The following is an 11,398-nucleotide window of genomic DNA, read 5'->3' as shown; positions in this document are numbered from 1 at the left end:
TGTTTAGACCTAATAAACTAATCTGAAAAATATTAATCGGTTTTATTACTGCGTTCCAATAAAAAAATCTTCTTGAAAAATAATTCTCTGCTCTTCGTTGTTTCCAAAAATTTAATCTTCATATTTAAAAGATAACTAATTTTTCATGTAAGTTAAAGTTGCTGCCCATTTTAAGTGGTCCTTGTTTCGGAAATATTATTGCCCAATTCTTTCCTGTTGTGGTTTTAGGTTGTGCAAAAACATAGTTTTGGCCGCCGTTTTGAATACTTTTAACTGGTGACATTAACATAAAATCTATCCACTCTATATGTTTCATAACACATTACTATTACGCATATCCTTTATCAGACATCCCTAAAAAAATTTCTTCGTGTTTATTAATCATTTTACAATACAACGTGCCCATTCATTAGTGCCAGCTTTCTTGATTTCGACGTATTTCTATGCTTATTGGCTTAAAAACTGAATTTTGTTTTGTCATGTTGCGTACTGTCGTTAGCGCGTCTTTAAAGGTATATTCTCACGTTTTACTTTATTAGGTGCATTAAATAAATATTTAAAAATGACTAACATATCAGCCGAAGATTTCTTAAAAGAATTTAACACCTCTGGTTTACCTGCTGAAGCGTTGGAAGAATTTAAACAAATTGAAGAACTCTACACTAAAAAGTATGTGTTCTTTTTTTGTTCATTTTATTTCACCGGAAAATGTATGTAGTACACTGTGTATAATTTATTAATTATTGGGAGTTCGAAAAAGATAACTGAATTCTTCATTATACAGACTGTGGCACCAACTGACTGAAAGTCTTGTTCGATTTGTAAAGTATGATTGCTTTAAACAGGTAATTTGTTATGTTCAAGTTGTGGTACAATTGTCCCATATGTTAAATAATGGCATGATGGGTGCTAGTGAAGAATCCCCCCCCCATCTTATTTGCTAACCACTAACCCCCTAACCTCAAGGTGTTATTGTTACATACTTCGCAACTCGTAAGCTGGCACGTGGTGTATAAAGTTATATAACGCCTGTTGTTTACCGGCCACGCTAGGATGAAGCAAGTTACATTCATTTATATTAAACCTGTGTCTTTAAAACTTAACAATATTTAAGTTTTATGATTTTTATTCCAGGGAACAATGTTGCTTGATATATACAAACATTTTATCAGTGATTTTGAAAGCAAGATAAATCCACTTGCGCTGATGGAAATGTTATGTCCGTTTGTAATTCGCCAATTCTCAGGTTGGTATTAATCCATTTTTCATTTGTGTTAATTCTTTAAGTTAATACCAATGGCAATGACAGTGTGTAAAAACTTCTAAAAATAACTAATGTGTACTTTCACTGGAGGGTGTATTTAAAACTTTTTTCTCTGAAATCTTTGCCTTTTTTATTGTTTTTACTTAAACACTTATATTAGATTTGGAAACCCATTTTTTAGACCTTTTTTGTGGTTTTATTTTATAATTTGTTTTACGTTTTTACAGGTAGACAAAAAATTTAGCTGTATAACATGTAACTTGTTTTAATATCCTTAGAAAAGATATTTTTTTTAAAGCATACGTACACCTACCTAATCTATTAATGTTACTATTCCATAGACTCTGCAGAGGCATTGGCATTTTTGGAGAAAATAAAAGAAAAAAGCAAAGCTAACCTGGAAGCAAAACTTCTGTGTCTAACTGCTATTGGAAACATTCATTTGCTTGGAAACAACTTTGAGGCCACTAAGGTTGGAATTTTTAATTATAAAAATGGTAACAGAAACACTAGTCACATGTAACTCTCTGCAGTTGGGATTTGTTACTTCCACTTACTTTCAGCAATTTTACAAAGAATTAAACATAGTTACAGAGAAAACCAGTCAGGTTATCTTTACTCTACTTTTGTTAATATTTTTTGATCTCTGGTAACAACATTATAGCAATAGCATACTCAGTGCTCGGTCCAATTGTCAGCTAAGCGACAAAAACTACTTTTGTTGATTTAAAATTGGAATCAGCATTTCTGTTTGTAAGACAAACTTATAACAAACCTATCAAAAGCTTCTGTAATTGTTTGCAGAAAGTTATGGAAGAATGTGAAGCAATATTGGGTGATCTGACTGGTATTTCATCAGTCCATGGAAGATATTACGAACTGTGTAGTAATTATCATCAAATACTAAGCCACCACAATGAGTATTACAAAGATGCTTTAAGATATCTAGGATGTACTGACCTGGATACGATATCAGGTGAGGAGTAATTACTGATATGTTTCTTATGTATAGATTGTGCTTTTGTTGTTCAAATATTGTAAAAGCAAATTTATTTTCTATAGGCTAACGTTTTAAAAAGTCTTTTGAGATTGTGCTGTTATTACCACTAAACTTTTGTTTTCGTAAATCTGCTTCTGCTACAATACATTTTATTTAAATTTCTAATTTATTCAGAAACCGGTCTGTACGTTCAATTATTTACTAAGCAATAGAATGCTTATTTAATACTGTGGGGTCATGTAAAGAGCACAACATTAAATTGCGTTGTGGTTTTGGCCCCTATGGCCTTACAGTGTCAGAACATCATTTCTATAAAATATTGCATTACATTACATACATATCTGTCATTTTTAAAACCATTTGTGACCTTACAGTACCTGAACAACAAGAGAGAGCCTTTAACCTCGGTTTAGCTGGAATATTAGGTGATAAAGTGTTCAACTTTGGAGAATTGGTAAGCATAGTCAACTTATTACTTCAAACTACAAAGTAACATACATGGTAACTCGTAAGCTTGTGTGAGGTGTTTACCCCCGTGTTATAACGACTATCGTTTTCTGGCCATGCTAGGATAAACAAGTTTCATTCATTCCTTTATTCATATTTCTTTAAAATAAGTAGATGATAATTTTACATTGAATTCTAATTAAAACAAAACTTATTGATTCCTAGTTGCAACACCCAGTGTTAGACTCCCTGAAAGAAACGCCACGTCAGTGGTTGATTGATTTACTTCTTACTTTCAACTCTGGTGACATTGAACAACTTAATCAACTTCGTCCATACTGGAGTGCACAGGTTTTTCCTTTGTTTGGATGTGGGCCAATCCTGGCCTGAACCGAAAGGCACATGGTGTGCCAAGTTGCTAAACTTTACCCATAAAATAAAATCTTTGTTTCTTGATGTCGGTTACCTATTACTGAGTTTTATTTTTACGTTTTAATTTTTTTTTTATATATGTACATATATTATGATATATATATATAAAGATGACTATTTTGTTACTTTTATCAGGCAGAATGAACTATATATCCACTTTTTTAGCTCTTGTGTTATAGAACATTGTGGATTATTAAAATAAAGAAAGTTTTTAGAACAGCATATATTTACATTGTTTTATATTTTTAGCCGGATTTGATCGCAAATGAGTTAAAATTGAAACAGAAGATAATGTTGCTTTGTTTAATGGAGGTATGCCTTGTTTTGTATCAAAATTTTTAATATAAATTATTTTTTTTAATACCAACATGCAGCTGCTGTCTGCTGCAAAATGTTTTAAAATTATTATTCTGAGAAATGTATGTGGGACGATTACTTTATGTTGGTTGTATTAAATGAATGTAGCTTGCTTATCTTCGCATTGGCTGGGAAATGACAATGGTTATAACACGGGTGTTCTGTTTCAGATGACATTTGCACGACCATCAAACAACCGGCATTTAAAGTTTACAGAAATAGCTACAAACACTGGAATCCCAGTAGAGGAAGTTGAAATATTAGCGATGAAAGCGATGTCATTGGGTTTAGTGCAAGGTACCATTGATCAGGTACAATAATTATTTGCAAATTATGGTTGTGTTTTATTTGGTGTTTACAGACTTCACCATATATTATGGGCTCTGTTTACTTTAAGTAAAATTTTCCAATAGTAGGCTTATAGTAAATTACGATCTTGCAAATCAATTGATAGTTTTTTTCTGGGCCTCACGTTTAAATTAACTCTGATGAATATCTGACACAATGTTCCAAGTTACTTTTATAATACTAATGAATGAATATACTCTTCATACTCGTGTGGCGGGAAAACAATAGTTTTTATTAACCATCTTACAATTCCTAAAATAAATACCAGGTTGAGGAGGAAATCCATATGCAGTGGGTACAACCGAGGGTACTGGACAAACAACAGGTGAAATAATCAACTGTGTTTAGAAAATATAAAACATATTCTGTTATGTTACTTCTGCTACCAGGCTCATCTGGTATGAAAATGTTTAAGTTCTGAATAAAATGCTTCGCTTTGAGTGTTTTCAGTTAAGATTAGTATTTTGCCTTGAACTTGTAGAGGTCAAAATCTTTTGGGGGTTTAAATCTAAATTAAAACAATTGATCTAAATCGACTTGCACCCCTTTAATATTTACAATATTATGTAAAGTTGTAAATTATCAGGTTGGTAAAATGAAAGGCAAGTTATCAACATGGTGCAATGATGTCTTATCCATGGAATCTCTCGTTTCATCAAACGCTCAAGAAATTCTCACTTAATTGTTGATCATACAATGTTGGGAACTAGATATTACGTGAAGTTGGACGATATATTATGCTGCATTGTAAAGTTCCAGCAGAAGAATTTTCGAAAACTATTTGCTGAACTTGCATTTATGTATGTTGTGAGAAATAAACAAAACCTTTTGTTGTTGATTCCTTAGAAACCAGCACGTTCTTATGAATAAAAACCCTATCTTGGAGTAAACCAATTTCTGTTTAAAAGTTGTCAACCTGTAATGGGGGGTTGGGGACAATATTGGCAAAATTAGTTGTGTACGCATTGAAAGAATAACTACTTTAACCTCACATGGCTGAAAAATGAAATTCGTTGAAACACGGATGTTCTGTTTTATACACCCTGTCAGCTTGTCTAACTTTGCGGGTAATTGTTTTTTTAATATATTTGTATGGCTGACAACTTAGACTACATACACGAGTAAGGCTAACTGTGCTATGGCATCGGAAATTTGTTCATTTATGCCATTTTCATAAATTTAAGTTTGAAGAGTCCAAATTTTCTATTGGAGTTATATTTTTTAATTTGAAGTAAAATTTCTATTCCTAACCAAAATTTCGGAACAGAATGGGGCAAATAATCTTTGGGATCACACGTTCCTAAACCGGTCGCAAATTTGGTCTTATTAAAAAAGGAAGCAATTTTCTTTTGATTTCTAAAATACATCAACGAATTTAAAATTTGAGTATTGTTTTTTAAGATTTTTAATAAATTTATAACTTCCTTGAGGTTTATTATAACACCACGCACGCTTCATACAGGTCACAAAAGTTAAAATACATTTCCTTGATAATAAAACAGTGAATCTGATGGCACAAATAAATGTTAGTCTTTAAAAACAGCAATGAAACAAAAACTATTTTGATTAAAATGAGGTGAAAGTAAAATGCTAGAGTTCACATATTTACAGATAAAAACTTCATTTCGAGTTAATCAGAAACAGTAAACTGGCCGATAAAATTCACCACCCCAAGTATTGAAACAATCACCAACACTATTGTTTCAATATTATTAGTAGTGCCTTGCTTTCGTTTGTAGATATATCGTACAGTGCATGGTAGTACAAACATAATCATCATACCGCAGAAGGCACCAGCATATCTGTACAATATTTCAACTTAAATTACCTTGTATTTTGATAAATTTAATCCAATTTAATGTATTAAGAAAGTTGGCTACTAAATGGGTTAATATGGGACACCTTATGAACATAATATCCCGATCGAGTCGTTACTGTTTCATACACATGTCGTTACTGTTTCATACACATGTTGCGAGTTGCTTACATGTATGTTACTTTTATCGTTTTATGTATGGCTAAAAATTTGAACAACTCATTAGTGACCACTAGGTTACATTCATTCAGGTAGGTGTGTGGCTGACTGCACTTTCCTAATACGTTGTTTTAGGCACCCATACGAATCTGTAACAATTGCCAATATTTATTTACCTACTAACCCATTTTTTCTTATCAGTACAATATATGTCACAAAAACTACGCCAGAAAACTTGTAGTTCAAAGATTACCTGATAATGTCACCAACATTAGGAAAGAACACAGCACATAACACACACGATGTTATCAGCAAGACATTGAATATAGCCACCTGGAATTTTCTGAAAAAGGTTGCCATTTTTAAAAATCAGTACTCCAACCATATATAAATACTTGCAATACTTTCTATGTACATATATAAACCTACAAATCAGGTTTAGTATTGTAAGAAATAAGTTTGTTAGGAATTTACATTTAAATTGAATAAAGTTGTGGCAAGTTTATCCTGGCCGGCTAACAACAGTCATTATAACACAGGTATTCTGTTGCATGCACTTCCTGCCCGTTTACGAGTTACCACGTATGTAGCTTTGTAGGTGTAGATTTTAGTTCATATTTTGTTTTCATGCATTATTACCCAGGATATTCCACTCCACTGATCAAAGTAAAAAGTTGAACACGAAAGATATATGCCACTATTGGAAATACAGTCAACATTCGCAGGAAAAGAACCAGTTGAGCAGCAAGTGCAACTTCATCATTGTATGACAAATTGTCCAAGAAGTTCTGGAAATCAATAAAATAAACTGAGGGTAGGATTTAGTGTTATAAAAATGTAACAGAAGATGAAGTCTGTATGTAACAGAAGATGAAGCTGTATAATGAAAGATATATATTTTGCCTAAGTGGCATTGTTGTTAATTAAGACATATTCTTACTATAAGTGTAACAACATCCGGAAACAACACTGATTAAACGTTTGTATAATTATTATATTCAAAAAATAAATTTTGCTTTGCTACAGATTCTTATGGGTGCCTAAAACAACTTGTATTAGAAAAGTCCACTTAACCACACAATTAACTGAATGAATGTAACTTATTTACTTTTGCATTGCGGGGCAACTACAGTTGTTATAAAACGTGTGTTTTGTTTTATACACCTCAAGCCCGCTTACGAGATACCAAGTATGTAACTTTGTGACTGATTGTTTTTGGAGAGACTTTTTGTTTGTATGTATGGCTGATAGTTTGGACAGCTTACTTGTGATCGCTAGATTGAAGCAATCGCTGTCTTGCCAAAGGACACATATGCCCCCAACCGCAGCAGCGCCGAGCCTTGAACCAGTAACCTTCAGGTTAGAGGCAGCCGCGCTAGCTACTTTGCTTTGGCATGAGACAATTTAGCAGTTTGATTGACATACCTGTTTAATACAAGACTTGGGGCCAGGGAACGCGAGGTAGATGGAAAGAGCAATCACAGTGTAAGTCAGAAATGCCAAAGTATATCCAGCAAATAAATCACGAACCTAAATTGAAATATTATGTTAGTTCTTGTATTAAATACAACAATCTCTCTAAAAATAAGCAATCTATCTAAAAATTACTGTTTTGGAGACCGCCAAGTGTGTTAAGATATAAATTTATTCATGTTAGTTTAACATTGTGGCCACAAAATCTTTTAATAACAACAACAAATAAAAAGATTTTTGTATGATTTATATTATCTTTAAATATTCTAGTAAAAAAATATTAAACTTTATTGCACATTAAACTATAAAGTAAGCTCTTTACCAATAAGAGCAATTCTTAAGTATTATATCGCTTGTTAACAACAGTACAATATCTTTAGATATCACACAGGTGGTTACAGCATTATCATACAATATGTTGAGACATCTCACATTGTTAGCTTGATACTTGTTGTGTTTAAAGATGGTGGTTAGTGAATTATGGAGGAAGAAAGCCATAGCTAGTAACCCAGATAGTGAAGGAAATGAGGATTTAAATTCTGTTGATAAAAGAATATGAATAAATGTGACTTGCTATATCTTACGTGGCTGGAAACGGCAGTCTTATAACACGGGTGTTCTGTTTTATACACCCCGTGCCAGCTTATGGCTAACCTCGTATGTAACTTTGTGGGTGATACAGTTTCTCTTTTAGTATAAAGAGAGCGAAAAAATGCTTTGGGAACATGAATTAAAATTTACATTGAAAAACTATTTAAATTTCATTGTAAAGAATACTAACTTTAAAGATTGTAATTTGCAAATTGTTTCTATCTATTTACCACCAAATTGGGCAAAAAATGGAATGAAAAAGGTCTTCCATGTTTCCTTATCCTACTATACAACAACAATAATGTAAACCAGAGAAATACATACGAGGTATATAGTGGATGCTGTGTGTGTCATTGAAGTTTGCATTAAACCCCCAAGTGACACATTTATAAATCACAGATATAATCAGAATGACAACTGACAACGTCCCAAAAGCTCCCAATCGCGAAAAAAAGGTGATTTTTCGTAATTGAAGAATTGGTAGAAATAATGGGATGAAGATAAATGGAAGAACTAACTTTTTCCACCACTCTGGTATTCCTGAAAAATGTGGTAGGGTATTTAAAAAAATGATTTGGTTATTTATTTTAAGTATTGTAAGTTGAATGAATGAATGTAACTCACTTTATCCTCGCGTGGCCGGAAAACGACAGTCGTTATCACACGGGTTTAACACCTCGTGCCAGCTTACGATTTACCGTGTATGTTACTTTGTGGGTGATTATTTTTTTGGGAATTTTATCATTTTTTTTATGTATGGCTGATAATTTTGACAACCCATTAGTGACCACTGGGTTGGAGCAATTGTCGTTAAGTGTATTGCCCAAGGACACATACGCCCACAATGGTAGCAGCGACGAGCCTTGAACCCATTACCTAATGGTTACAGGCAGGCGCGCTAACCACTACGCCACGGCGCCGGACAAGTTGTAACTTTAACTGCAATACAGTTTATTTTTTATTAAGTTATTGAAGCAATAGATTGTTGTTGCCTTCTATGTTGTGTTGTTTATAGCTATAGGTATGGTGAGGTAAGATGGGACACCTTTATTACATACAAACAACACCCTGACTGTGTTTTAAATAATTACCAACGGTCTATGAGAGTCACAAGGGTACAGTTTTATAATTCAAAGAATATTCATTGTTGACTACCAAATAAGACAAGAAAATATAATAAAAGGGTGTCCCATCTCCCCCCATTATACTATATGTTACATGTCTGCAGCTAACCTGTTTGCTGTAAGTCTGCATGTAGTTGACATGTAACATTGTGAGGACTCAATGTAGATATCGTATGGTTGGTGGTTGGATCGCTAAAGTCTGTGAAACAAATTGGCCCATCAAAGCGACTTTATTTTAATCATAATAGGTTTATTTGTTTCTTTGATATGTATTTAAATGGAAGTCATGAATAAACGGGTTTATAGTTTTTTGAGTGTTCTTTGTTTACTACCAATTGGGACGAGAAAATAGAATGAAAAGGTGTTCCATCTTCCCCCACCCTGCTGTATATAAATATAAAAAACTCCTTACAGTAAAATGAGTTTACAGAGTTGTAAAGAAGTTCCACCATCAGAATCCAATAAACTATTAAAGCTCCTCCAAATACAATGCTTGAACCAATTATATTCAACCAAATCGTCCATGGTCCGATCAATATTCTGCACATGTCGATTAACTCTGGTATTTTCTTTGTAACGGGATCAACTGCAACAAAAACACGCAGATAAAGAGAAAACGAACCAGTAAAGGTGGCTGTATACACAGTATCCGGAATCCGTCCGTTTTGTCTGTTATGTCCAGATTTCGCTTCCGCATGCGGAACTCGGTAATGGGTTTGCATACGACTTCGCAAGCGAATTCGCATGCCGGATACTGTGTACAGCCACCTTTAAACTGCTTAGCTGTCCGTCTGTAGGATATTTAACACTTTCTAGTCAGATTTTACCCATGAGTTTTTCCAAAATGTAAAGTAACACACGCACAACAATAAATTATTGATGGTGATTTAATAAAGTTAAATTTTAAATGCCCAGTTATAAAGGCCATTAGGTAATAGCAACGTTATGTAGTAGGATGGGGGAAGATGGGACACCTTTTCATTCTATTATCTCGTTTCATTTGGTAGTAAACGAAGAACATTAAAAGAATTAATGAACCGTATCGTTACGACTCCAATAGGCAGTTGTTAATTGTTTAAAACTCGATCAGGTTATTTGGATATTATGTGTTAATGGTGTCCCGTATTCCCTTATAGTAATATATAACGTATTCTCACAACTCCAATAGACCGTTGTTAGTTGTTTGAAACACGATCACGATATTTGGATATTATGTGCTACAGGTGTCCCACCATCCCCCGTTCTATACTTGTTGTTGTATATATAAGCATTTAAATCTTACCCATATTAGCAGCGCATACCAGGATAATGTACGCAGTATACACCGTCATCGTCACCATAGCAACATGAACAACCAAACTCGTTGCAAGTCCTGCCTCAGTGTATCCCCACGGCATAGAAACCAAAGACGTTCCCATCATTACGTTCCATATGGAGAAGCTAAGAATATTTGTTTAGCGACTAATTATGTTTGCCTATAGTAAGGAAGCGACATCTGGTAGCTATGTCTTACATGGTTACAAAACTGCTTTGCTTCTCGTTCCCATCGTCTGTAGAACCATCCACGTCGGTCGTATCTTGTTCTTCGACATTTCTGGAGATTCAGAAAAGTAATATAAATGTAGCTTCATGCATTATCTCATTAAGTACTTGACTTACTTATTTGCTAACAAAGCTGTTCTTTCCGTAGCAGTTGACATTCTTACTAAAGTATACAGGCGAGAACTTGTTTATGTAATCTCAACGGTACAGTCAAGTACTTTGCAAAGTATGATGTGTTAACTAATTTACCAAGCGCTGTTCTGCTTCTTACTCGCTGTCATTTGTTAGCACACTGAAATTGTTTGTCGGTTAAAAGTCTTGCAGGTCAGCTAACGCAACGATGCGAGACTAGTAGGTCGAATTCTTTTCTCTTGTGCTAGAAGTTGATAAGTCGTAGGTCTAAGCAAACACCTTCACAAAGATAACACGGGCGTGGGTTTAAATTGGTCTGTTATGTTGTGGCTGCAACAAACATATCATAACCTTTCTTCTTGCGATTTAAAATATTTTTAAAAGCTTGGACACAAGTGTGTGTTGCAGAGCCTATTTGTATTGTATAGTGGGGTGGGGGTAGATGGGACACCTGTCTTTCTATTTTCTCGTCACATTTGGTAGTAAACAAAGAACATTTAATTAAAGTCGTATCCGTACGACTTTCATAGACTGCTAATTGTTTAAAACACGATCAGGTCCTTCGAATATTATGTGCTAAAGTGTCCCGTATTACCCCACCCTACTATAAAACAAATCGGCGAACTGAATAGACGAAAAAAATGAATTTAATAAGTTAAGAGAATTCAAGATCGTCATGGGAAAGAAACGGCTGTGTCAACCACACGGAGTTT

General features: G+C 33.9%; 2 protein-coding genes across 2 annotated transcripts; one reads left to right on the top strand and one right to left on the bottom strand.

Annotated features, from left to right (window-relative positions):
* The first annotated feature begins 488 nt into the window (after positions 1-488).
* On the top strand, positions 489-4,738 carry LOC149740742 (26S proteasome non-ATPase regulatory subunit 13-like). Its single transcript, XM_089871525.1, has 11 exons — positions 489-669; positions 785-845; positions 1,135-1,246; positions 1,606-1,736; positions 2,069-2,240; positions 2,639-2,718; positions 2,937-3,062; positions 3,393-3,455; positions 3,671-3,811; positions 4,117-4,173; positions 4,435-4,738. Exons 1-11 carry the CDS (start codon positions 563-565, stop codon positions 4,528-4,530), a joined length of 1,146 nt encoding a protein of 381 aa, XP_089727651.1. The 5' UTR covers positions 489-562; the 3' UTR covers positions 4,531-4,738.
* A 497-nt stretch (positions 4,739-5,235) lies between these two features.
* On the bottom strand, positions 5,236-10,872 carry LOC149740741 (neutral amino acid transporter 9-like). Its single transcript, XM_089871521.1, has 11 exons — positions 10,671-10,872; positions 10,525-10,605; positions 10,294-10,451; positions 9,424-9,597; positions 9,121-9,210; positions 8,212-8,427; positions 7,729-7,835; positions 7,249-7,353; positions 6,463-6,611; positions 6,077-6,166; positions 5,236-5,650 (listed from the first exon to the last, which is right to left on the bottom strand). The coding sequence occupies exons 1-11, from the start codon at positions 10,709-10,711 to the stop codon at positions 5,479-5,481; spliced, it is 1,383 nt and encodes a 460-aa protein (XP_089727647.1). The 5' UTR covers positions 10,712-10,872; the 3' UTR covers positions 5,236-5,478.
* Positions 10,873-11,398: the final 526 nt, after the last annotated feature.

The sequence above is a fragment of the Ciona robusta genome, chromosome 2 (genome assembly GCF_009617815.1).
Source record: "Ciona robusta chromosome 2, ASM961781v2".
Taxonomy (NCBI): Eukaryota; Metazoa; Chordata; class Ascidiacea; order Phlebobranchia; family Cionidae; genus Ciona; species Ciona robusta.
Note: the sequence above shows the minus strand (reverse complement) of the source record. Positions and strands in the feature narration are given on the sequence as shown.

Excerpts from the sequence above, each read along its gene's own strand:
- LOC149740742 (XM_089871525.1), top strand. The coding sequence starts at position 563 with ATGACTAACATATCAGCCGAAGATTTCTTAAAAGAATTTAACACCTCT. Across the intron at positions 1,737-2,068 it reads ACAACTTTGAGGCCACTAAG|AAAGTTATGGAAGAATGTGA; the intron begins GTTGGAATTTTT and ends AATTGTTTGCAG. Across the intron at positions 4,174-4,434 it reads GGGTACTGGACAAACAACAG|GTTGGTAAAATGAAAGGCAA; the intron begins GTGAAATAATCA and ends GTAAATTATCAG.
- LOC149740741 (XM_089871521.1), bottom strand. The coding sequence starts at position 10,711 with ATGTCAACTGCTACGGAAAGAACAGCTTTGTTAGCAAATAA. Across the intron at positions 7,354-7,728 it reads ACAAGTATCAAGCTAACAAT|GTTCGTGATTTATTTGCTGG; the intron begins GTGAGATGTCTC and ends ATTTCAATTTAG. Across the intron at positions 6,612-7,248 it reads CCAAGTCTTGTATTAAACAG|AACTTCTTGGACAATTTGTC; the intron begins GTATGTCAATCA and ends ATTGATTTCCAG.